We start from the raw sequence: 22,354 nt of genomic DNA on the forward strand, positions 1-22,354 counted from the left end.
TCGGCCTTCGTCCCTTGAGCAGCGGGTTGGAGCGCAGGCCTCCCACCGCCCCTTCCAACCTGAACTAGTCCACAATTCTCATTTTCTCCCCCAAACCTTAGCAGCCTCATTCGGTTTCAAACAACAGCACCTGGTGGTCCTGCAGCCTGAGTTCAGGACTCGTGCAGCGTGCTTGTGCAGTGCCCAGAGCACCTGGGGAGCTCGCCCTGGGCCGCGCCAAAGCTCTGCGGAGCTCCGTGCCCGACCTCTGCGCCATCCGGGGCAGGAGGACCGCTGCTGGGCCCTGGCCCTCCCGGCTTTTTGGGCAGATCTTCAAACCCGGAGCCGTTACGGGTATGTTTACAGTCCCTTAAGAATATCAGTTTGCCCCGGGATGCATAGTGGCCAGAATTTCCCCTACTTCCCAGCAGAGCTGCATAAACAGGACACAAATATCTTGTAAAAATATTAAAAAAAAAAAAAGTCCGCATGTCCGGTGATACAGAGAGATCAACAGCACACGGAACGAGATCCGAGCACGGAGATTTACATATCCTCACGGCTGCCAGCAGCTGCCTCCCAAAGACAGAGCCCTCAGCCTGCAACACCGCAGCGCTCTACGGAGAGCACAGCGGAGAATTTGGCTTCCCTGTGATTTTGTCCCACCTTTATGCCTCCCCCTCCCTGAGTCCCCCCCAGCACCAGTCCCCCCTCATTTGGGAATGAAGCCGTCTCTCCCAGAGCTGCCCAGCTGGCCCCAGCCCGCTCACACCGGTCCCCCCGGGCCAGCCCCGTGCGCCCTTTGGTGGCCTCATGGTGCGCAATGTTGGGGCTGCGGAGTGCTCTGCTCCCAGATCCCTCCCCAAATCCTTTTCTCTCGTTGTGACCGAGAACCCCTGAAAGCTTTGAGGCGCTGCAGTGACTGAGAGACAGAGCAAGAGGCAAATAAAGTAGGTGAGAACAAAATTCCCTGGCTTCAGCCGTCTGGAGAGCTGCTTTGCATCCCCGGGAACATCCTGTAACTCACATCTTCTTCCACCGCCACCTTGCAATTTCACCCCAAACTCCCAGCAACAATCATTACTGCTAACTCAGTAACGCTGCTTCTGTCTGGCTTTGGAGGAGACGAAGCGTCTCAGACGTATTCATAATTTCAGAAGCAATCTTCCTTCCTTTGTTGCCTGCATACGCAGTGCAATACAAGTGCACAAATCTCGCTCATAACAGCCAACTCAATTACCAAGGAGCAGCGCAGGAGAGCTCAGCAGTCAAGGAATTCGGGCTCAGCTGGCTGCCAGAGGAGCACAGAAGTGTTGCCATCAACTTCACCTCTCACCAGCAGTGTCCATGGCACAACCGGTTCCTTACAACAGGACTGCAGCAAAACCCGTGACTTCCAGGGAAACCCAGGGTCCTGGGGTCAACGCTGGGTCTTTATGAAGCCCTGAGGTGCCCTGTTGTGCTCCGCACACTCGGCCTTCTGGCAACTGGTCCACTGCAAGCTGCAGCTCTGTGACTTTGGGAGCTGTTGTCCCCGTGCCCCTGGATCCAGCGCTGCCTTGCAGCGTCCCCCTCGTGCCACGCTCCCTGCCAAGGCGCGCGGAGGGGCCAGCCCTGGGCATGGAGCTGTGGCCCCACGGTCCTGGGCAGGAACCCCCCTGTGTTTAACCGTAGCTGATTAGCAGGGGTTGGGATGATTTCGTTCGAGTCCCCCAGCTGCAGGAGCGAGCCTTGTCCCAGCCCCGGCACGTCTGGGTTTGAGAGGCCTGGCGCCGTGCTGAGGGGCACATCGCAGCGCATGCAGGGGCGCCGGGAAGCGCACGGTGCCCGGGTGGGCCAGCCTGCCCTGCTGGTCAGAAGGAAGGCATAAAACCAGAGAAGGCACCCCGGGGAGCACAGACTGAGGTCGCCTGTCGAAGCGCGATGACACCCCCAAAATCAGGGACGTGGTTCCCGTGTACCCGCACGACGCCCAGCTGCAGCCTCCCGCACGTTTGCAGCTTTCGGACGCGCCAGCCCCAGCCTCACGAAGTCAGAAGGCAGCAAGCCCACCCAAAAATCACCGCCGGTGCCATCTGGAGAGCTGGCACATCGCGCCCGGGCAGAGACCTGCACTCCGAGCAATGTGGGCACAGCGGGACTCTGCCTCCCGGGCCCAGTGCCCAAAGCAGGCACCGGGCCCAGCGCGGCGCCGGGGGGGGGTCAGTGGCGCTGCCAGCCCTGCCTGTGCCCCCTCCCAAGGGGCTGCATCTCCTAATCCTTGCTTGTTGCTACCTCTGCCAGCCCACCACGGGGCTACGGGAGGATGCTGCAGCCGAGGCAGTTAATTCCTTCCAGTCTAACGCCAAGCAAGTAAAATTTGCTGTGAGCAGGGGCCTTCCTGCTGTGCTAATTTGCACTGGAAACCAGAGCTAGAAACAGCACCAAATCACATCCTGGGAGACACACAGCACACAACCACAGGTGAGGCAATTTTTGCTGAGAGGGAAGAGAGCACGGATGGGCTGAAATGTTGAAGAGATGGATAAAAAAAATAAAAAGAAAAAAAAGAAAAAAAAAGAATAAACAGAACGAGAACTGAATTACTGACATATGCATCCTCGTTATAATGAGGGGACCCAGCTTCTTCTGAAACACTGTGCAATGTAAATCGTTTTTATCCTCCTAAAAAATAGCACGTTTCTGCCTGTACATATCGGTTGTGTGCTTGCAGAAAGAGGCTGCAGCATTTCCTATGGCAGCTTTTTTTTTTTTTTTTCCCTAGTTGTAAATAAATTATTCCTCAGAAGGGGGATCAAGCATCTTTTCTCCCAACTGCAAACATGGTGCTTCTGCACAGTGCGTGCTGTGGTGTAGGCAGTGTAAGTAAGCTTCAGTCTTGTACCGCACAGATAAGGTGCAATACAAGTTAACAGTGTCATGTAGCAGCCCTACAGTCGTAGGGCTGCCATTCACACACGCTTATGGCATATTAAAAAAACATGGAACACTTATAAAAAATGTAAAGGAACTGGCTTTCTTCTGCTCCAGCTACCTATTTCATAATACAACTTTCGAGCTGCTGTGGCTCTTTAACATCGCTCGCAGAAGGATTTCATCTGCCACCCCTCCGGCCCCCAGTGGCACTAATCCTTTCCCCCTTATTCGAAAGACAAACCGTGCTGCCTCCCCCACCCCAAAACCCACGCACCACTGCAGTCCTGCAATACCTTTGTCCGACATCGCTCCCCAGGGATCCCATCCTCCGAGCCGGTAACAAGGGGCTCACCCCGTGGACATCCTCGGCCGTTGCCGGTGGGACGGTTTTCACGTGCGAGTTGCTCTCGGAAGGGGAATTCTTCAGCTTGGCTCTCGCCATCCTGCGAGCCTCAGCTGCTCCGAGACTCCCTCCTCTTTCCCCCCTGAACTCTCCCGTACATAGCAATCCTCACCGCATTCAGTTCAGAGCCGTCGGCACGTACCATCTCCTTCCTCCTTCCCTCTCCCCACTCGCAGCAGCCCAGTGGAACAATCCTGCCCTGTGCATTTATTTTGGTAGTGAGGGGAGTCAAGGCAAACTCTCTGGCCTTGCTGCTGCAACCAAGTCGGTGCAAAACGACCGGGGAAACATTCACAATGCGGAAAGCTCTGAAATGGCTTTGTTCAGCAAATAACGCAATTGCCTTGGCAGCCGCCTTTAAAAAACAGATGATTGCATTACTCTTATCACCACAAGCTGGGCAGGGGACGAGGGATTATTTTTTCCCCCCATCCCTGTTTTTCAGTAGCGACACGAGGGGGAGGAAGCTATTTTATCTTACCCCTCTGTGTAAAGAGCAGCGTGTGTGGACTGGATGCCAGGGAACGGACGCAGCGTGCTTGGCTCGCAGACACAAAGCAGCAGAGCAAGGTTCCTCCTAAACGTACCCGCGGCGAGCTGAGCGGGGGGAACCCCCCGCTGCGTCCCTCTGAGCGGGCAGCGGGCACCCAGCGCGCCCACCCTGCCCACCCGGAGGTGCTCAGGCAGCGCCCAGAAAGGTGCTGTGCCAGCTCAGCGTGGCTTTCCCTCCCCAGGCGAGAGCCCGAGCTGCTGCTCCTTGAACTCGCTTGGCATCCATTTCTCCAGACATCAAACAGAGCAGGGAAATCTTCATGGCCAGGGGAGCCCCTGCCGAGAGAGAAATCCATCCGTCCCCCCGTGCAGGGCTGGAAAGAGGGGGTCATGCATCTCGTCCTCTTTCTGGGGGTGCCACCAGCCCATCGCTGCTCCTACTCATCTCACGCTTGACGGGTGCTCTCCACAAAAAGCATCTTCCAGCCGGCCTCGGCGGTGCCAGAGCTCATGGGGACGGCGCCACAGCACCACGGACAGAGGTGCCCCAACACCGCCCCATGGAGAGCCCCCAAACCACCCCACAGAGCACCCCAAAACTGGCCGGCCACCTCCTTTCTCTGCCGTGCCAGGGGCCCATTGAGCCCATGCTCTGCTGGCAGCTCTCCTCCCCGCTGTCGGTGCCTCGAGGGGCCTCGTCCCGGGACACAGAGGCAGTCCCGGGCTGGTGGGGAAGAGAAACCAAGTCCCTGCCTCCTGTTAACAAAACCCACGTTCGCCTGCTCGGCGAGTAATTTCTTAATGGGACTTCTCCGTAAGACGTATTTTATTTCAGCATTTTGAAATGTAAAATGGATAAAAAACCGCAACCCATTTACTAATGTGCCAGCTTTCAGCGCACATTTAATTTCTCCTTTTGCCTCAAAATGATTCATCAGATCAATGCGCCCGGTTCCTCACCGAGCCGCTCCTGCCCGCCTCGGGGCTTGCTTCAGCCCCCCCCAGCCCCTGCCCCGGACCCACCGCATCGCTCTGCTTTGTGCCCTCCTGGCCAAGAAGGGCCAGGGGCTGGGGCAGCAGGACAACTCCTGTCCTATAGGTAACTGTAGGTTCTGCTCCGCGTGGTGCCCCCAGCTCCAGAGGAATATTACGTTCAGCATCGAGGTTTGATGGGAAAAGTGGCTTAGGCTGAATTTCTAACCCCGGCACTGATGCATCAAGCATGGGGATACAGAGGTATTATTAGGGAAAGGCTTGGGGAATTTTAGCAGAAAATTGAAGCCCTCCTGTCACACTTTTGTTGTATAGGAGGTGACAAAAAGCACGCAGCCGAGCCCCTTGAGACACTCAGCTCCTGCCTGTGGGAGCCTCTACCTGAAGACACCTCTTCCATTAAGCACTTAACACAAGCCAAGGCACGAAAACCAGGAGAGAGAGGAGCGATCCAACGCAGGGTCACAAGAAACAGGACGCAGGGCTGCTGTTCTGACCCGCCGCTTCCCTTCCGAGGCAGGAAAGAGGCCGTCCGAAGCCGAAAAAACCTCCCGGAGGCTGCCAGGTCCTCCAGAGCCGGTCAGGGCTGTGCGCTGTTCTTCAGGCTGCAGCACAGGAAGCCAAGCTGCTGGCGAGGGGAAAAAAAAATCAAAGAAGCACTTGGCTGCCAGGTCGCTGGTGGAGCACGATGCTGTCTGTAAGAGGGGAAGGGCTCGCACTGAGTGCTGCAGCTCGGAAAGCGAAGGTCTGTTACTCAGCAAAAGACGGTTAAGACTAATTGCAGGTCCCCTGTGCTGCTGATGCCAGTTTATGGCTGTTAGAGGCTTACCCAGAATTCAGACAACGCAACAGCCAAAAGGCAGCACTCAATATATAATGAGCGGTGTCCAGAATGCCCGTTCTTGCTGGGAAGTTGCATGTTCCTAGAAAGAGCAATGGCTGTAAGATGCGGCCCAAAGCACACGGTACGAGAAGGCAAAGGACACCCCCAAGCACGGGACCGCGGAGAAGGAAAGCCACCGAAACACAGCCCCGGTAACTTCACGGGCCGAACCAGAATTCCTCCGGCCCAGAAATATTTGCCCGGTTAAACGAGTGCCAAACATCCGGCTGCAAGCCAGGAAGCCAGGGTTTAATTTTAGTTTGAGAACCCATTACAAACTGCTGAGCTCTCATTCCGGGGCCTGCATTATGCAGAGACCACTGCTGTGCCAGGGTCTAGGGAAATGGCTCGGAATTGCTCAGCAGCAGTTGCAGTCATAATAATATTTCTTAAGATATGATTTTAAAAAAGCAGCAGATTTTTCCTTAGTCTTAATTGAATCCACAGCAACTGTCTCATTAGATATTTCCCTTTTATCCAGGTAGCTTTCAGTCCCAACTGCCAAAACTCCTTTTACGCACCGGTTCAACATATTAATAATAAAGCATGATCTAGCTTATTGTAAGTAGCTGATGAAACGGGAAGGTGGGTTTTTTTTCAAATTCTTCTGGCAAGTAAACCCATTATACTCAGACAAGACCTAAAAGTGTTAGCATGACAGGCTTCTGCAAGAAAAGACGGTTTAATACCTTTAAGAACCTGGAGAAGTCACCCTGAAAGGCACGCACTCCATGTAGGAAGACTTCAGGCAACCACAAAAGGTAACTCGGTCGTGTAGGGTGCGCATTTTGCCAGAAAACCCCTGTGCTCACGGCTGCAGCAGCACCGCACCGGAGAGACGCCAGCACCCATAGCCCTGCTGCTGCCAGCAGGGCTACAGGGAAATGAAGACTAATTAAGGCTCGTTACCGGATCACTGGCAAACCCCCAAGTTCTGGGGAGCGCTGGGAGCTGCTCCAGGACCACCCCTGCTGGCCCAGGCTGCCCAGCTCCGCACCGGGCCGCATCCTGCCCTCGCAGGGCAGCCGTCACCGCTTCGTGCCACGACTCCGAGGAAAAGCAAGGTCCCACGCAATTTTAACCATCACAAACTCTTCAGCAGATGCAGCGCTACTAAAATTTCAAGGGCCCTACAAGTTTAACAGCATGACATTAGCACTTTAGTAAACTTCAGAACACCCCTAATACTTGACAACCATTACGAATTTCCCCGGCCAAGCCATTTGCTGAAGTGTTTTTCAAGAAGACAACCCAGGCCGGATCCGCCCGTTAGTCACCGGGGAATGCCCTACATTTCCACAATGCATTTTGCAAACAGCATTTCAAAACCTGCCAGTGCCTCAAGGCTAGTGCACAGCCCTGCAAAGCCAGTGGCTCCGCAAGGCTCCTGCAGCCAGCCTGGCGTGGAGAGGCATGAAGAAGAGCTGCTAAACACCGGCAGAGGCACCTCTCTTCAACTGAGCTGGCTGCAAATGTCAGTATTTTTCAGGAGATTTAAAGATTTTTTTTTTCTATTTACCATTTTTTTTTCCTCTTTTCCAAAGGGAAATTAAAATTGCAGAAGACTGAGGTTTGGCTTCCTCACTAGAATATCTTTTTCCTCTGACATTTGTTACAGTTAAAACAACAAATTTGTCAAAAAGAAAAAAATGTGTTGATGCTCCCTTTTCTTTCTCTGCGTGGGACGCATCCCTTCCATCTCCGTGGGGTGCCAGCGCTTCTCATCCTCCCAGCGCCGCGGTGCAGGCAGCGAGCCCAGAGGCTCCCCGGGAGCACCCGAGCTGCTCACCATGTGCAACACTGACCCAAGCAATTCTTTTCCAAACAAGCCAGATCCTCCTGCCCGTATTTTTGTCCATCCAACAGCAGATGGAGTTGCGGTTAACGGTAGGGCTGAAGCCAAAGAGCCTCAGTTCCTTTTACAGTCGAAAATACGATACCAATACATTGATTACTTCAGAATTGCAGAGAGATTAGAATATACACGAGATGCCTGGGAATCTTCCCTGAACAGCGAGGACGTGCTTGTCTATTGATAATCAGGCTTAGAAAATACTGCCTATATTGATCCTGGATCGATCTGAAAACCTCTCTCCATGTCCCTTCCATCAGTGAGGGGTGGAAGCCCATCCGGCACAGCACGGGAGCGGGAGCCCAGCGCCCAGCTGCTGCGGGGAGCCAGCAGGTCCTTCTGGGCAAGGAGCGCGCCACGAGCACCGGGGTTCAGGAGAGAAATAACCCAAACGTGCTGCAGGGGCTGGGGGAAAGGCAGGGGCTGGCTGGAGGCTCCAAGCCAGCACCCAGGGATGCCAAGGGCGAGGCCACCACGGCGCCTGGCAATTCAACGCACCTGGGACGTGGTTTGCAGCTAAGCACGTGTGAAGCCCCGCACCTGGCACACGGCAGCTCCCAACCTTCCCTCTCTTCCCGGGGCAGCAGATTGCCAGAGGCACTGGGGGGGTTTCCCAGGACTTTGGCTTTCTTTGCAGTGACCCCGTGTCTTGGCAGCCTCATAAAGAGATCCAGCAATGGGCTGCACGCAGCAGGAGGAAGCATTTCAATGACTCTCCCCCCCGCGTTCGCTGTGCACAGAGGCGTTATTATTCTCCATTTGCATTACTGTCACACCGAGAGGTCCCAGCCAAAACAAGCCTCGGCTCTCCTGGGTTCGGCACAAGCACAGAGCAGCAAGCTAGGCCCCTGCAAGCCTGAACTCTGACCAGAGTTGGGGTGCAAGGGGGAACACGTGGCAGGACAGAGAAGGGGGATGAAAACCCCTTCCCAGGAGCTTGCTCAGAAATTTTGGCCTCTTTGAGCCCTCCAGCTAAGAAGCCAGTAAGTATTTCAATGTCACTGCTCCCCACACGAGGATTTTCAGTGCCAGGAGCTGCGAATCCCAAACCAGGCTTGGAGCGACCGGAGAGGCAAGGTGCAGGGGAGTGATGCTCACGGGGGGATCAGGGCAAAGCAGCTCTCTCTGCAGTGCCCGCGCACCAACCCCTAAAGCACAAGCAAGTGAACGGGGTGTGCCCAGTCTCGCAGCCATTTCCACCAGCTTCTGGCCCCTCCACGCACTGCCTTGGCAGGGTTAATTCCTGTGCACAACAGGACCCTGAGAAGTTCCCTGAGAAGCAGCTGGATGGATCTATACCACTGCGAGCTCTCCTTTTGTATCCGGGACTCTTTCCTGACATTTGTCTTTTTAAAAGCAACGCCATTCATATGAAAAGTTGATTACTTCCACTTGTTATAATTATTCTCACAAATAAAATCCAGCTATTCCCCCCTCTGTGAGTATGGGGGATAATGGTCCTTACCCTTCCCAGCAAAGCGTTTAAGTACCCAGCCTGAGAAGCTCTGTTCAGAGCGCTAAGTGTTATTATTAAACTGTCATTAAAAGCATTTCAGGAGAAGTTCATAAAACCGCAGGGATTTCGGTCGTCGCAGCAGCTGCCGGGAGGGCAGTTCAGCTCAGCGGATACTGCCAAAAGCGCCAGCCGTGCGACAAGACCCCGTTGCCTTCAGCAGCCTCTGCTGGGGCACCTGCACCTTGGGCAGTGCCAGGGTAAGCTGTAAGCCCCTTACCCGCGCTGTGCCCAGGGATCAGCCCCCACCGGGACGGGCCGGGTAAGGGGGGGCACCCAAAAGAGCCCGGCCAGAGAGCCCAGAGCAGCAGCGTGCCACTGTCCACCACATCCCCTGGCAGCTGCCCGAGCCTTCGGTACCGCAGCAGACACCGGACGCTCGAAGGCGCACAGGAGATTAGCGTGACCGTGCAGGCTGCTTTTTTCTTCACTCGCTCCCCCCATTTAGTCCCGGCAGTGCAACCAGCCAAGGCGATTGCAGAGCCCCGGGAGCAGCTTCCAGCAGGGGCTCTCGGCCTGGCGGGGTCTGCTCAGCGGAGCTGGGAGACTTCTGTGATAAACTGGAGCGCTGCGGTTTCGGGGAAGAACGCTTCAGAAACGGAGGGGAGCATATTTAGCAGCAGCAAGAGGGCTGGAAATAGAAGGAAGCCTTTGAAGAGCCTGGCTGCTGGATATGGATGGGAAAACTACGTACAGCAAGAAAACGCGCGCCGAGCTGGCAGGCAAGCTGCAAGCCCAGAGGGGGACGGTGTGTCTGATTGCAGAAGAGCCTTTGATTTCACTTCTCTTCCCCACTTCTCCACGTTAACATTTCCAACGCTAACAATCCCCAAATGTTCACATGTACAACGGGGGAGAGCATCTCCCCTGAACGCCCAGGGCTCCAGCAGGGCCCAGCACCATGCAGCCGGGCTCCGCGGCTCCGTGCCAGGGGCTGCGGGTCCCTGGCCCCAGGTCCCTCGTCCCTCTGACTGTGGTGCCCGCAGAGCCAGGGCTTACGTAACAGCGGGGACGTGAGCGCCGCGTGTGCCGAATCCCAAAACTGTCATTGCAGCCTTTACAAACCCATTTTTACCTCCCTAAGTGTGGCTCGTCAGCGACGAGCATGAAAGCTGCAAAACCAGCATGTTAACTCGGGACTGCTCGGCGGAGCCTTTCGGAAGAAGAAATAGAGCAGACATGAAGAGATGCTGAATAAATATCCCTACCAAGCCGTGACGCCTCCGGCACTGGGTTCCTATTTCTTGGTGCATTTTACATGCTCAGGAGCGGAGCAATGAGGCCCCAGAGCCTGACAGTGATCTCTTCCCAATTTTCTTGACAAAGCTGATGCCAGGTTAAAACGGCCAGGGGAAAAAGGGCACGTATCTGTATACCTGTCACAGCTCCTGGAGTCAGTGAGGAAATTAAAAGCCCTGGGGTAAAATCTAAATATATATCTGCAAGCAAGCACGAAAACTCTCCGGCTAGCGCAGAGCAACCCGGCACGGCTGAGTCCCTTTTCCAGGCGAGCACGTAACAAGGCTGCTACCAACCAACCTCTCAGGGTTTAAATGGGAGCAGTGACGAATCCGATACCATCGGGGCTGCACGGCGGTGCTCGTGGCGAGCGATCCCCGCGTGGCACGGGCGGCACGACAGCTGCGGACCCGCTCCCCCTGCACTGCCTGCCATTAGCAGCAACCCGCTGCCTGCCGGCCGTAACGAACTTTGCACTGTTGGTGTTTGTTACCCCGAGCATTTGCGTGGTGCCTTTTCCCCATGAACCAGGGAATGCCTCGCAAACACTGCTCGGTGCGGCTCGGTGCAGCAGGGACGCAGACGTCCCTGTGGCCGGGGTGGGTGCGTGGCATGGGGTGGGCTTGCAGGACACGGAGCTGCTAACACGCACCACAGAGACTTTCAAAATGACAAAGTGGCTCCCAATTTGCAATTTTAAAGGACTCTGAGCCTTTTCTGCATGAGTTTTTTTCCCCAGAAACTTTGTAATTAAACTATTAAAATTCTAATGAAATGACCTTTAAACCGTAAAACAGTATTTACTGACAAAATGGCTCCAAGGTTCTGCTTAAAATGTGGGGAATTTTGGCATCTAGAAGCTTTCCTTAAAGTTTTTTTTTTTTTTTTTTTTTAAAGATGAATCTTCAAAGGAGAAATTTAGGCCTTAGGGCTCTCCATCAGCTCTGCCAACTGTGTCTCACGGTAATAAAAACTTCCTCTGTCCCCAGGGCCGCTGGATCATTTGACGTACCATTTGCCATACATTTCCAGTATCTGTCACCATTCGTTTTTCTAATACATTATATAAGATGGAGAAAACTGCAAGTCCCTACAAAAACAGATTCACGATGCGCTGCAGAAATGAGGCATGAACTCCGTGGAGTTTCTGACAGCCTCGTCGGGCTGTGTGGGAAGGACAGGAACAGGGTTTGTACCAGACCAGTGACCTCCAAGTACATTTCTTATTTTAAATTCAGTGAGGAAGTTCTGCTTACCAGCAAACAGCGTGCTGTAGCTGAGCTCTGCCACGAGCCAGGCATCACTCAACGTCCAGGCGACGTGCAATGACAAGACTCGTGCTGTGCCCAGGTACCATCAGGGGGCACAAGCAGGCTCCCTCTATTCACACCCACAGCCAAGAGCAGGGATCAGCACCAGGACATGGAAAGGAGAAGAAATATTCCCTGTGTGCTGTTCGGCCATGAGAACCACCAGCACGAACAGAGTTCCTAAAGCCTTACACACAGCACTGATGGGATGGAGACAGTCTTTGGCTATCGCTGCATTTGGCATGTTCTGGCAAAAAGCGAGTAAAACAGGTGGAGCGCTGCATGAGGAACCATGCACCTGACATGAGAGGCCCCTGGAGCCCCCCCTGCACAACCCCTGAAGTTCTCCCCGAGGAGCCGAGCGCTGCCTTCTGCCGAGGAGCGCGAGCTGAGCGACAGCCGTGGGCAGCAGCCAGCCAGGAGGCTCCACGCTGCTGCTCGTCTGCTGGCGGCTTCTGCTCAACCCCATAACCAAGTCCTGCACGGGGACAGGGATGGGGACGGGGACGTCCCTGCCAGGGGCTGGTCTGACAGCAGGTGCTGCCTCGCGGACACCTCATCTTCGCTGCATACATTTAGAGTAAAAAGCACACGTAAAAAGATAAAATTCTTGGCCTATTCTCATATCTCGTATAAGGACACGCGTAAATAAAAAGCAACAGACCCCCATTTTTTAAACAGTGCCTCCACAAAGATTTAGCTGCAAACTGTTATTTCTCAGCATCCCTCCACTTACACTCGTTCTCGGCAGGCAGAAGCTTTTAGGAAGAAAGACTGTTTAATAAACAGACATCTACAACATACGTCTCTGATCTTGCAGTCTCATCATCTGGAAATGAGTCCATTAAAGCAAGTGAGAAACTCTCTGGTCATTAAGTTTGTTTAATGTGATCAAGATTAAATTATATCATGAGTTTGTTAACATCTGAACCAGCCCTTTCAGTTGTTCTCCCTTCTCTCCCTAAGACCTGGCAGTGGGAAACAGAGCAGCTTAGAGAGGAAAAAGGCCTTAGAAGGTGTCTTAATAGTTAAAACTCCTAAAAGTTGCTCAAGAAAAGCAGCCACCAGGTCCCAAAGCCGATTTCTGTGCCCTCCCACGCTCACTAACGCACCCGACCAGCAGCAGCACCCGCTGTGCTCTCTTAAATCATTCGAAGCGAACATGGGCACACCAAAAAGCACCCACGGTGCTGGAAAAGGGCATGGGACTCATCCAAACGTGCGTTTCATCTCATTCTATCCTCATTCTAAAGATTCCCCTGCAGCAGAGACGATAAGGGCCCTCCTTTGCCTCCTCCCTCCCCAAAAGCCCGGCGGGGCCGTGTTCCGCTCCGCTGGCTCTGGAGGACGGTCCCTCCGATCTGAGCCGCGCACAGAACCAGGCGGCAAAGCAGCCCGTGGGGATGGGAGTAGCAGCATTCGGCAGGGCAAATCCATGCGTGGCATGGTGCCACTTGCTTCAGCGAAGTTACACGCTGAACAAAATTTGTGCCTGAAATCCTAAGCTGGAATGCCTGCCTGCGGCACAGCGCATCCCCAGCTCTGGAAAAAACAACGCGCATCGCAGGAGAAGACGACGCTTCCCTGTAGAGCACAGAGGCAGAACAGCTTCTCTGTGCAAAGGATCTCCCTGGATGCACCTAACCAACCCCCTGGGGCACGGTGCAAATGCCAGGACGGATTCCTGCCTTGACCCTGAACTGAGCACCAGCTCCGCAGCCGCAGCATGGGCAGCGTGTGTCCTTTGGCACCGTCCTGCTGCTGCAGCCTGCACCCCGGCTCCACGCCTGCCGTCCCTGCCACGAGCCACCAGAATGGCCCTGGGCACCCAAGAGGGAGCCATTGGGTTCAGTTTTCTCAAGGATTTGATAGCTGGGCTTTGCTCTTTTTCACAGCTTTTTGTTTTTCTGCCTGTTTTTATCTCACACCATTGGGAAGCATCTGTCCTTCGTACATGCGCAATGTGCTCTGTGCACGTCCGTGAGCAGAAATCTTTGTAGCACCACTTTTGACCCTGGAAGGCAGCTCTGAACGTTTCTTAGCCACAAAGCATTGCATCCGGCATTAAAACGCATTTACAAGCAAAGTTCCTAGTAAGAAAGAAATATCTCCCATTAGAGACCATAACAAGAGCAGGCCAGAAATTGTTTTTCCTCTCAGTTTTAGCCCAATGGCTGCTGGCAATAAACCTCTCCATCAGCACTGGGCCGTTCTAAGTGCAGATGCTGTGGGAAGTCCGAGCAAAGTGACAATATTGAGCGCTAAAAGCACTTTGGAGAAAGACGAAGAGGAGCAATTGTTGGATGCCAGCGGTGAACGAGGCTCATGAGACCTCACGGCTCTTCGTGCCGCCGTCCCTCTGCCACGCAGCACTCTCAGTGACCCAGCAGGTCATCAGCTCCTGCAGCAGAGCTTTCCAGCTCACAGCCACACCTGTACGACGGCTCGGCAACGGTGGCACGAGGGATCAGCCCCAGAGGGATTCTCTGAATTCTTCCTCTGCATGGGGAAACCTCGCGGTGCCAATTTGGCGAACTGGAACTGAAGACACGTATGTAGGCAGTGATGAACTTGAGGCAAGAGGGGATGAGAAGGTGCACAGCAAAGACAAACGTCCCCTTTCCTGCTTGCATGCCGGCTGGTGGGCGAGCACATTCATGCACGTATGTGTGCGTGAGCGTGTCAGGAAGTGTATGTCACCGCGCCAGAGAGGCGGCGCTGCTCCGGATGACTAGAAAGACCAATCCAAAGTCATCCGAAGTGGGAACTGAAGTGTCAGAGAAGGCCTCCACTCTCAACAGCGTGGGCGTAATTGCATCAAACTGTAATGAAGCGAGCCCGTCTTCAAAATCCAAGCTTGGGAACAGTGACTAAATAGCTTCACCGAATAAATGTCTTTCCAGGGACCAGCTGTAACTTCTTGCTGAGAAATATGAGCACCTCCTAATACCCTTTCCTCTAGCCCTGAACAAACAATGTGACTGTGCATTATAAATACCAAGCTAAATTAGTACACTAGCATGCATTGCAATTATTTCAATTAAGCTCTCTTCTAATAACCAATTACTACCCATTTTATTAAATTAGAAATTTTTCAAGCAATACTCCCGTACGGAGCTATTAGCCCTGAGGTAATTACACACTTCACACTTTGACACGTGGACACTGGGTGGATGAGTTTCTTTAGGGCTGTGCAGCTCTCCCCAGCCCCAGTCCCTCAATCACACCCGGAGCCTGTCTGAAAGGAAAAGTTTAGACAGTGTAGAAAGCATTTTAGCTTTGAAAAAATGTATTTAGCATCTGTCTGCAGAAGAGCTCTCTGTTTAAGCTTTGTCGCACACACACCAAGCAGCACGCTGCGTGCAGCGAGAAGGACAGTTTCCAATTAAATAGCTCGTGGTGATTTATTAAGGCGTTCAGAAGTGCTGCAGCACGGTCTGGCCCGACGCTGACGTCCTAACAGCCAGAGATCTGAGATCCTTCCTTGAAGGCGCGAGCTGCCGGCTGCCCCACGGGGAGCCACAGAGCTCACGTTGGTGTCAGCCACCAGCGGCAGCACCGCCCGAGCCTCAGCTGCCTCCTGCACCAGGGATGGAGCTGGGTGAAGCTGGGAGCAAGGAAAAACAAGGAGAGGAGCTGGCCCCATGGCAAGGGGCCGGTGCCTGGCATGGCCACCGATGTGCCGCGTCCTGGCCGTGCCGCTGCCACCTGCCCGCCTGCCGGCGCGGGGCTCCCACGTGAAGCGCTCGCTCCACCAGTCCCAGGGGCGGAAAAACAGCCGCTTTTGGCAAAGGCCTCCCTTCCTCGTAAACATTGAGCTGTTTGATTTTTTTATTTTTTTTTCCTGCTTTATGACAGGATAGCACATTTCTCAGCGATGTCACTCCTGCCCACAGAATGGCAAGGTCTCAAGCTGACATTTGCTGAGCATCTTCACCACCTGCTCCCCAGAAACGCCCCTCTCCTCGACAGAGGAAACGTTCTCCTCGGCAGCTCCTGCCACCGGGGAGCTGCGCCTTGTGCTTGGCACCCTGCAAGCAATGCCTGGCCTGCTGGGGCACCGAGCCCGTGGCCATGGCTCGCAGAGGGCCAGCAGGGCCACAGCAGCAGCACAGCATCGGGAAGCCCTGCTCCTGAATTAACCCCCTGCATCAACCCAAGGTCAGGAACCGAGTGCAGCAAGGACCGACGAAAGCAATGACTTTGCTAGCAGCCACCACCAGAGCCCAGGGACAGCCGCGAGACACACAGAACAGCTCTGCGACCGCCCTACCCGCGGCCCAGAGGGGAAACTCGCAGCCCAGACAGCAATCACTCCCTGCCTGAAGGTAGCTGCTACGTTCGCCAAGCAATAATCCTGCTCCTGCTCGAGCCTGCGTGGGTTGCAGGAGGAGCAGTCACTGATCTAAGCACAGCCGCTGGAGCGCAGTCGCTCCCTGCGCGCCCCCGCGGATCCCTGCCCAAGGGCACTGCAAAGCCGGGGCCTTCGACGCGTGGCGCCGCGGGTGACAGTCACACGTGGCAGCAGTGCCAGCAGAGCATCGCGGCACGCACGCAGGTGAAATCCCCACCCAAACAGCATCTCCTTAACAAAACCCAACATGACTGAATTCCCAGCGGCGTCGGTCTTTCTTTGAATTCCCAGGATCTTCAGTCGCAGAAGATGGGAGGGTTTAACCCAACCTAAAAATGACTTTTTTTTTAACTCCTACTATTGTAACAGGCAGCATCAGTTATCAGCGTTAGAGGGAGGGCCCGGGGTTCCCATCGCAGCCGTCTGAGAACTAGAAACAAATACCCAACGTGCGAAGAAAAGCAGGAGGCGCAGGAGGAAGGGGGAGCACAAGCTCAACTTCCACACTTAACTCCAAGAGCTTCAGCAACCACAGCCAGGACGACAACAGCACCAGGCTCCCCCTGCACGCCACAGACAGCGAGTTCAACCCACCTCTGCCAGCTGTGTGCGAAGCCGCAGCCAGACGCTAGAAGACAGATGACAGTGACACGTTCTGGAGGGAATAATAAAATCACAGTTTTACCGGGGGCCCGGGGAGCTCGGTCCGACAGGAGTCGTGTTTGTGCTGTCCTCAAGAGGGCTCTGCCACGGTGTTATGAAAGAACAGCAGCAAAAGTCATTTGTGACAAAGAAAGCGTTGACACGAGCAGACATGACCTAGGGCCCGGCACACAGGTGCCCCACGAGCCCCCTGGGGGCTCCCCAGGGGAGCCCCCCTGCCACCCAAAGCAGCTTGCTCCCTTTTCTGCCTCACTGAGTGAGCAACCGGCTGCGTGCTCCCCTTCTCTCACCGCACTTAAGTCTTTCACCCTTGAAGCAAATCACTTCTTCGGTATCTACGCTCTCCCGCTGACCCCACGCGCCGTGAGCCCAGCCTCCTGCACAACCTCTCCTCCCTGCGGCCGTGCCTGAGCTCCCCAAGCCATGGCTCTTGCACACCACGGGCGCACACTTGCACACCCACACAACGGCCACAAAAAAAGCAGGCAGGGAAAAGCAACGACGGCATCTGCTCAGGGAGAGGGCGAGAGCGAGCAGCACTCTGTCTCAAGAGGGAGCCTGTTCAAGGGGAAAAAGTCCAGGCAGGTTTCCACTGGCTTTTTCCTGGGCACCTGGGTGCAGAAAAACCCATCTAACTGCAGAGACTTCGGTTCCCAAACTAGTGGGCTTTGAGCATTTCGGGACTAAACACCTAGCAACTGTTTTGGAAGGTGGCACGATCCCGAAGCTTCCATCCATAAAACACCACCTCCGTGTCCTGTTTGGCAGTGAAACCCCACGGCCCCGGGGGGCCCCAGAGAAAGCTGATGGAAGGGGAGCCATCGGTGTGGTCTGCCTTCCTGCAGGACACAAGCACGGACCATGCACCAGAGGCCCCACGGCAAGCCCAAGGGGGGCAAAGTGACTCGGAGCTCCTGCGGTTCTTCCAGAGAGTTGCAGATGGCCCTTGCAGGGCACATCTGTCATCCGCAATGAATGGTCTGAGGTAATCTTTAGAACGGAAAATAACGCTTCAGGATGCTTGAAAGCTAACATAACTGGTGCAGAGCATTGCTTGATCCAACATCACAGGCTTCCTGCTTGAAGGAGAGGTTTTATGAGTCAGAGATCTGGAGATCATGCCTTTTTTTTTTACTTTAATCCTCTAGTCAAGCACTCAGGTTCACAACCTATCTGCCCCCCCAACACTTAAGCCCAGTATTTCAACTCTGTCACCACCAGCTCCTTCATTATCAAGTATTTATCATCTAGAAACATTCAAGGGGTGATGCTGAAATGCACCCAGGGGACCTGCGGCCCGGGGAGCCTCCTCCCCCAGCTGTACAGGGGAGATGTGAGGACACGAAGTAAGGTGCTGGGGCGGGGACACCGAGGTGCTGCCTCCCTGGGGACTGTCAGCCCCGTAGGAGCGGTGTTCTCCTGCTGGCTGGGCTTTGATCAGCCCCCTGCGGTAGCACAGGCAGCTGTGCTCGCTGTAACAGCGGCTAAATGCTCCCAAAAAGAAAGGAAAGAAGGTAATGACAGCACACAAAACTCAACATCATGTTTTATACAAAGTGAGAGGCACCAGTATATCCTTAGCTCCAAACCCTCTGACAGGTAAGAAGGAATGTAAGACAAGCTGTCTCCTACCGATGTAATCCAGCCAGTAACAAAACGATGCCAGAAGAAACCTCCGGTTCCAGTGGCTCCTGGGCTGGTGCTGCTCAGCCTCGAAGTGCCCGGCCCTGCAAAGCCCTCCTGTGCCTACTGCGGCCAGCACAGCCCAACAGGTAGCTCGGAGAATTTGCACGGTGCCTGCACAACCCATTAACTGAGCTGCCAGGAAAGAGGAACGTGAAGCATTTTCTTTGCAAATTAATACCCATAGTTTTTGCTACAGATCCAAGCTGGTGCCGACGGAGCAGAGGCAAATGCAGCATGGCAAGGAAATCTGCACTAGCTGCAGGGTTTCAGCAGGCAATGTGTTCACTTCCCTGTTGATAAGCAGAGCTGAAAATAGTAGATTATAAAATTAACCCTGAGTGGAACGTCTCAGAAAGAGAGAGTTCAAATTGCGGTCCCTTATTTCTCTCTAAACCCGTTTGCTGCACAAAATGAGGTCTCTGAGATGCTGCGCCTTACACGGGGATTTTCTGACCAATTTATTTAGGATCTGCTTCTGATCCGTTTTACCGTGACCGTGCCGAGGTCTGCGAGAGGGGCCGGGCTGGCTGCAGGAGGCCGCGGCTCCAGCACCCGTCTCCCCAAGCAGGCGGTGCAGAGGGAAAGGAACGAGCACCACCTTCAGAATGGCAGTGAATTATTTCCCTCGGGAACAAAGATGCAACTGTGACTTAAAGTGGTGGGAAAACACAGCAGAAAAAATGCAATGCGTTCTCTGCAATTACAGCTACGGCTGCCAAGCTGTTTCTCGTGCTGTCATTGCAGCAGATGTGACAACCACGGTCTCGGTCTGACCTCCCAACCCCCCCAAAGCCGGAGGCAGCCCTCCCATTAATTCCTGCAGGCACAGGGGTTTGCCGAGATGACAAATATCATCATTGCTTTGTCAGGTCCATGGGCACAGACTCATATTCTTGATGCCTCCCTGGTGCAAAAGGGAGCCAGGTCCCATGTAGATCTGTGCCGAGATCTTACACACAGCCAAGCTTCTCTCACTGGCTTGTGTGTGATTTCTGCTCTTTACCAGCATGTTCGAGTGGCTGCCAGGCAGAGCCCAGGAGCTCCAGGAAGCAGCAAGCAGGAAGGCAATTCTGCCCTAACAACTCAAAGGGAGCAAAAATCCTCCTTTTGTCAGCGTGGTTCTTTGTCCTGCAGGGAGCCTGATGCTCCCCTGACTGCGTGCCCAGGTCCCTGCTCTTCCCCTCTGCTCCAGCACGCAGCGGGAGCTGGGGGACGGATCCTCAGCTGGGGTGACACTGCCTGCACCACGCCACGCCGCCCAGCCCAGCCGCCCCCGGGGAGCTCTGCTCCCTGCACTCCCAACAAATTGAATGGAAACCAAGCTGAAAGTAAATAAGCCGGAGAAAATACACCAGGGAGGGTTGGAAATTGGAGCCCTTAGTGTTAAGTTGTGCTAAATAACTGAAAATCAATGTTGTGCTTCCCTTTCATCATGGCACAGCTGTACGTACTGCATCACTCCTGGGACACCTCCGCTCATTCCACGAGGCTGCTATGTGCACTCGCTTTTATTGCCAGCAAGGGCCCGTTGCTGACAGTAAAAGCAATATCCCTGAAAAGAGTAATGACATTTTGTTTATAAAATAATAGATATAATTGTAAGAGAAGTGCGTTTCTTCTCTTACTCTATTACTTTCATAACTTTACTAATATTCCTGCTGATGTCCAGGGGTTCTTGCCTTAAGATGAATACTCAGCGGTACATCAATAGGTGCAAGGAAACCTCAATTCAAAAAAACCCTGAGCAGCACATCGGCTAAGACACCCCATTAGCAATCATCACTACAGCCTTTCAGAACAACTGAAAAAGCAAGCCGCAATTAAGAAGGCCATATATCATTAAAAAAAAACCATCTACAAACAGAGGGAAAGCCATATCTGTTTGATAAAGCCGCCCCAGGCTCCCAACATGCTCTGCCCTCCCACGCATCCCACCAGGAGCTGGGCTGAGGACCCCACGGCAATGCTCTTTGGCGTTGCCTGTGTGAAGGGCGAGGAGCTGCTGCAGCCCCCCCTGCAGCCCCCTGCTGCAGAGGACCCGCTGCCCAGGGCCAAGGTGCCGAAGGGGACCGGCGGCAGATTTAAGCCCGCTAACGCCCTGCCCTGGGATGTGTTTGTGGGCACCGCTGTCAGCTCTCCCAGCCGGGGGCCAAATGCACCTCCCCCCGGGCGGCTGGTGGCCCAGGGTGCCCCTGCCCGCTGGCTGGGAGCTGGCAGCAGCCCCACGAGGCGTGCAGTGCGTCCAGCCCCCTGACAGCTCAGGCGGCACCTGGGGACTGAACTGGGTCTGATCCGCAGCCCCGGCTGGCACAGCAGGGCTGCAGGCGTGATGGCACATTGGCATTTTCTCTGGGAGCAGCTTCACCACCCACCCGGCCTTTTCTAGCAAGGCAACAGGGGCTGGCTCGGGGAGAAGTGTTATGGCCACGGGCTGCCTGAGCTTCCACGAGTCTGTACCTTCCTGAGTAGCACCAGGCCAAGGCTTTCTGACAAAGCATTGGCTCAGGAAAACAGCTTAATCCCATTAATACAAGTTTTGATTTTGCTTTGCCAGGTGGCAAAAGCAGAGAAGATGCAATTCAATTCGAGTGGTCACACAGGCACTTGCACATTTCGGGTTTGGATCCCAGCATCTTCCCCCGAGTTATTTATTGCTCAATTTGGAGCAGGGCTCGGGCATCACAAGTGAGACTGAGTCACCCCTTGTGAGATTCTGCACACAGGGCTGGTGAAAATAGGGTCTTAACAGTGACTTATTGATGTACCTGGGTACCAGGCGATAAATATTTCTTTCTCAAGCAAGTGGTCAAACTTCTGGCAAATGGAGAGCCTCAGCCAGAGGAGTTTTGTGGCAGAGGGGGGCAGCAGAGCTGGATCTCCTAAATCCAAGCACAAACCTTTACCACTTAGTACAGCCAGTACAGCCTGAACTGACACTGCAGGCCAAAACCTAAAATATTGACCATTACCTCACCATCACAGAAATAAATGTCCTTAGCTTCTGGACACAAATGGAGATTTTTCAATTACTATCCACATTTTCCAAATAAAATGAGAGGAATTACCCATTAAATCAAATGGCAATGAAGTGGGGATTCAGCTGCAGATATATTCAAGGAACCTGACAGAAAGTCACCAAACTGGGCTCATTTTCATTAATGTAATGATGCATCCGATGAGGATGTCACTTTGAGCATGTTAGCATGAAACTACAAGGATAAGATTCTACAAATGTGATATTTCAGCACTACTGCTTGCTTTTGCCTTGTATAATCTAACCTGCCACCTCTTAACAGAGGGAGAAGCTTTCAAAATCTATCTAACTTGGAAGCAGAAATTTAAAAGAATTTGCACTAGTTGCTAAAACCTTCTCTTTTCCTGGTTATGCAACACATGAAAAATCTTTGATTTGAAAGAGAGACGTTAAAAATTTTATAGAGATGTTGCTGAATTCTTCTGCACAAGCAGCTCTTCCAAGCTTCCTCACCCATCAAAATGATTCTTTGCTGATAATTAGTCTCAGAAAATGCACTTAATCAAAGTGATATCCATTAATTCTTGCTACTGTAAATAGGACTGTGGCTTGTGATGGTGATGATTTTCTGGAAAGTATTCAGACTATCTAAATTAGGCTACAATAAGTTCCTAATGGTGCTGCTCTGAGATACTGTTTAATTTTATTTATGGGCTTTTTTTTTTTTATTCATGCCCCAACCCAGTTGTCAACGCTGCCCAAGAAAAGAGAACACAAGAGATCAAAAACTGCTGTAGTCAGGGCAGCAAAGATCAAAGGGATGCCACAGCTTGCGGTACGAAACAATATTTATCAATTCAGCAGATGTGCTTTCTCAGCTGCCTTTAATCAGCAAACACCGGGATCACTTCGGAACAGAAGCCCTCCTTGCTGGAGAAGCCCCGGCTTGCGGCACCGGTGGGGTCCTACCTTCGGCTCCTTCTCCCTTCCACCAGCAGCCCTTGGCCTTGCTCCTACACACACATGGTTACAGAGGATTCCCATAATCCGAAGAGTCGTGTGCCAAGTGGGTGAAAGGGTAACCAGGCAAAAGCAGG

The 22,354-nt window shown here is 53.6% G+C and overlaps 1 protein-coding gene across 11 annotated transcripts in view; it reads right to left on the minus strand.

The window, feature by feature from the left end:
• The window catches only part of KCNT1 (potassium sodium-activated channel subfamily T member 1), a 72,760-nt gene that overhangs the window by 33,143 nt on the left and 17,263 nt on the right, over window positions 1-22,354 (minus strand). For 6 of the 11 annotated variants that reach the window (XM_083807765.1, XM_083807769.1, XM_083807770.1 and 3 more), the window contains exon 1: window positions 3,189-4,989. The exons of the other annotated variants lie outside the window; for them this stretch is intronic. In XM_083807765.1, the coding sequence (XP_083663891.1) occupies window positions 3,189-3,337 (149 nt within the window). In that variant the 5' untranslated portion in view covers window positions 3,338-4,989. Of the gene's footprint in view, window positions 1-3,188; window positions 4,990-22,354 lie in introns of those variants that run through there. 11 annotated transcript variants of the gene reach the window in all.

Source organism: Anser anser (genome assembly GCF_964211835.1).
Source record: "Anser anser genome assembly, chromosome: 21".
Taxonomy (NCBI): domain Eukaryota; kingdom Metazoa; phylum Chordata; class Aves; order Anseriformes; family Anatidae; genus Anser; species Anser anser.